Below are 2832 nucleotides of genomic sequence, written 5' to 3'. Positions count from 1 at the left end.
TCCGCCTCCCACTCTCTCCCTATTTATTTCACAACCCCCTTCCCCTCCCCCTTTTCTGATGAAGGGTCTAGGCCCAAAACGTCAGCCTCTCTGCTCCTATGATGCTGCTTGGCCTGCTGTGTTCATCCGGCCCTGCACCTTGTTGTCGCACCCAGTAGGAATCTTTGTTTTCAGCTGAGAGATCAGTTAGAATCTTGGCTTAATGTCACAATGGAAAGATAACTTCTGCAGTACAATGGCTCAGTGGTTAGCACTGCCTGCCTCACAGCCCCAGGGACACGGGTTCGATTCCACCCTTGGGCGACTGTCTGTGTGGAATTTGCATGTTCTCCCTGTGTCTGCGTGGGTTTACTCCAGCGGCTCCTGTTTCCTCCCACAGTCCAAAGATGTACAGGGTAGGTGGATTGGCCACGCTAAACTACCCTCAGTGTTCAGAGATGTGTAGGTTGGGTACATTAGCCATGGGAAATGCAGGGTTGCAGGGGTATTGTAGGGTGGTGGGTCGGGTGGGATCCTCTTCAGAGGGTTACTGCGGACTTGTTGGGCCGAATGGCCCATTTCCACACTGTGGGGATTCTATGATTCTATAACTCCTTTGACAGTGCTGCAATCCCTCAGCACTGACCCTCCAGCCACATGGCGCTCCCTCAGCTTTGAGTTTGATGTATCATCCTGATTGTAGACTCGAGTGTCTAGTGAGGGGCTTTTTGCATCACACGTGGCACTGTGTAGGGAGCAACATCTTAAGGATGAGGATTGACTGCGATTAATTTTTTGAAGGAATTTTGATATTAAACTGAGGCCTGACAGATTAACATTGTTTCTGTGTCCACTGCTGCCTGAGCTGTTGGATATTCCCAGCACTTTTTGCTCATATTTCAAATTGCCAGTGTTTTGGTTTTCCAGACCCAGTTTTCTGTATATTTCTTGCCAGCAGATGGCGGTGATAAGTGTTCTGTCAGATTATTCGAGATGGTGTGTTGCTGCTCTCTGTGGGTTGGAGTGAGATATTACTCAAATAAGCCTATAATATAGAACTTGCTTTGTCTATTTCCTCTGGTGGCTAGACCACAGTCACTGCTTGCAACTTGAGCTGAACTCTGGACTTGAGCAATGATTTCAGTCAACCAGTGCAATTTAGGAAACTCTCCAAAGATTTGCAATGGCTGTAGAATGGGTTCAGTGAGACCCACAGTCCATAGACTGGCAATGGGGCTGACTCCAGGGAAGCTGGAAGCAGACGTTATTCCTCCTGCCCAAGCTTAGTCACCACAGAACGTTCCAGGTTCCAGCAGCCAAACAGCAGACATAATACAACCATGGACACTATCAGAACAACATAACAAGTAGGAGCAGGGGTAGTCATTAGAGCTTGAGAGGCCATTTGACCTATCATTACCACCCTGCCCCTTTGAAAGAGCTGCCCAGTCATTCCCACTTCAGTTCTGTGCAGAGACAAGTGAAGCTGGGATTGTTTACAGAGCAGAGAAAAGAACAGGAAGGTGAAGAGGACATTTGATGCAAATGTAACCTAAGAGCATAGAAACAGCAGTACGCCATTCAGCCCTTCAAATGGGCTCTACCACCCTAGAACGTCCACCTCTTTGCCATATCCTTTGATGTCATTATCTAGAATTCTTCTAATCATTGTGTTGAATGTACTCAAAGATTGAGTTTCCTGTAGGAGTAGAGTGTCCCTCTGAGTGAAGGAATCCCTCTTCATCTCCATCCCTAAATGGCCTGCACCCTTATTCTGAGACTGTATTCCCAGGTATAGATTCTCCAGCCACAGGACACCATCCTGTATCTAAATCTGTTGTAAGACTTTTTTTTGCTTCAATGAGATCACCTCCCATTCTTCTACACTCTCAAACTGCCTTTTAAATCTCTCTATAGACTGTCCTATCATCCCAGGAAGTAGTACTGTCAATCTCCCTTCTACTTTCCCTGTGGTGAGTGTCCCCTTGGGTAAGGGGTACAAAACTGCACACAGTTCTCTGGGTTCAGTCTTGCCAATGTCCTATAAGAATTGAAGCAACACTCTGTTTGCTTCTGTCCTTATCCTGTTGCGATTACAGTCAAATGCCATTGGTCTTCCTAATTGCTGCTGCAGCCAAACATTAAAAATCATAGAATAAATCTTTTCTCTTTTTATTTCCTTTGGTAGCCAGCAGCTGGATAATCAGAGAACATAATTTTTAAGGTAATTAATGAAATAACCAGAAAGGAAAGGAGTTTTTTTTTTAACCCAGTGAATTGTTGTGATCTGGAACTTGCTGGCTGAAAGGATAGTGCAAGAAGACTCAATAGGAACGTACAAACCAGAACTGGGAAACTTAATGGAAACTGTTTAAAAGCCTTTGGGGGAAGAGCAGGATGGCAGATAGATCCAACAAAGATAGGTTGTACATGAAGGGCTGATTGGCCTCTATCGTTCCAAATCAGTCATTGATTTTGGTCGGGCTATGTGTAAGCCTAGAAAACTGTGCCAGATTCCAGTCTAACCACCTCTCTGTCATCACACCAGGATTACAAGTTAGAGGAGGATCCTGCAATATACAAGTCTATTAAGACAGGTCGTGGAAAACTGGGACCTAATTGGAAGGTACGTAGCATTGATTACTTTTCATTAACTTAATGTGATCGGCTGTGATACTTTTTTATTTTTAAGAAGGCTTTGTATAAATGTTCAAACAAGAAGACCAGATATAGAGTTCCATTTACACCATCTCCTTCAAACACTTGGAACAGGGTCAGCACAGAGTTAGATACAGAGTAAAGCTCTCTCTACACTGTTCCCCATCAAACACTCCCAGGACAGGGACAGCACGG

At 45.0% G+C, this 2832-nt stretch overlaps 1 protein-coding gene across 1 annotated transcript in view; it reads left to right on the top strand.

The window, feature by feature from the left end:
• Positions 1-2605, top strand: part of LOC125481101 (phosphatidylinositol transfer protein alpha isoform) — a gene marked incomplete at its 3' end in the record, with an annotated part of 37800 nt that extends 35195 nt beyond the window's left edge. The window contains exon 8 of the mRNA XM_048592239.1: positions 2528-2605. Within this exon, the coding sequence (XP_048448196.1) occupies positions 2528-2605 (78 nt within the window). The remainder of the gene's footprint in view (positions 1-2527) is intronic.
• Positions 2606-2832: the final 227 nt, after the last annotated feature.

This window comes from Rhincodon typus, unplaced genomic scaffold (genome assembly GCF_021869965.1).
Source record: "Rhincodon typus isolate 14 unplaced genomic scaffold, sRhiTyp1.1 hic_rhity00000869, whole genome shotgun sequence".
In the NCBI taxonomy this organism is placed as follows: domain Eukaryota; kingdom Metazoa; phylum Chordata; class Chondrichthyes; order Orectolobiformes; family Rhincodontidae; genus Rhincodon; species Rhincodon typus.
Note: the sequence above shows the minus strand (reverse complement) of the source record. Positions and strands in the feature narration are given on the sequence as shown.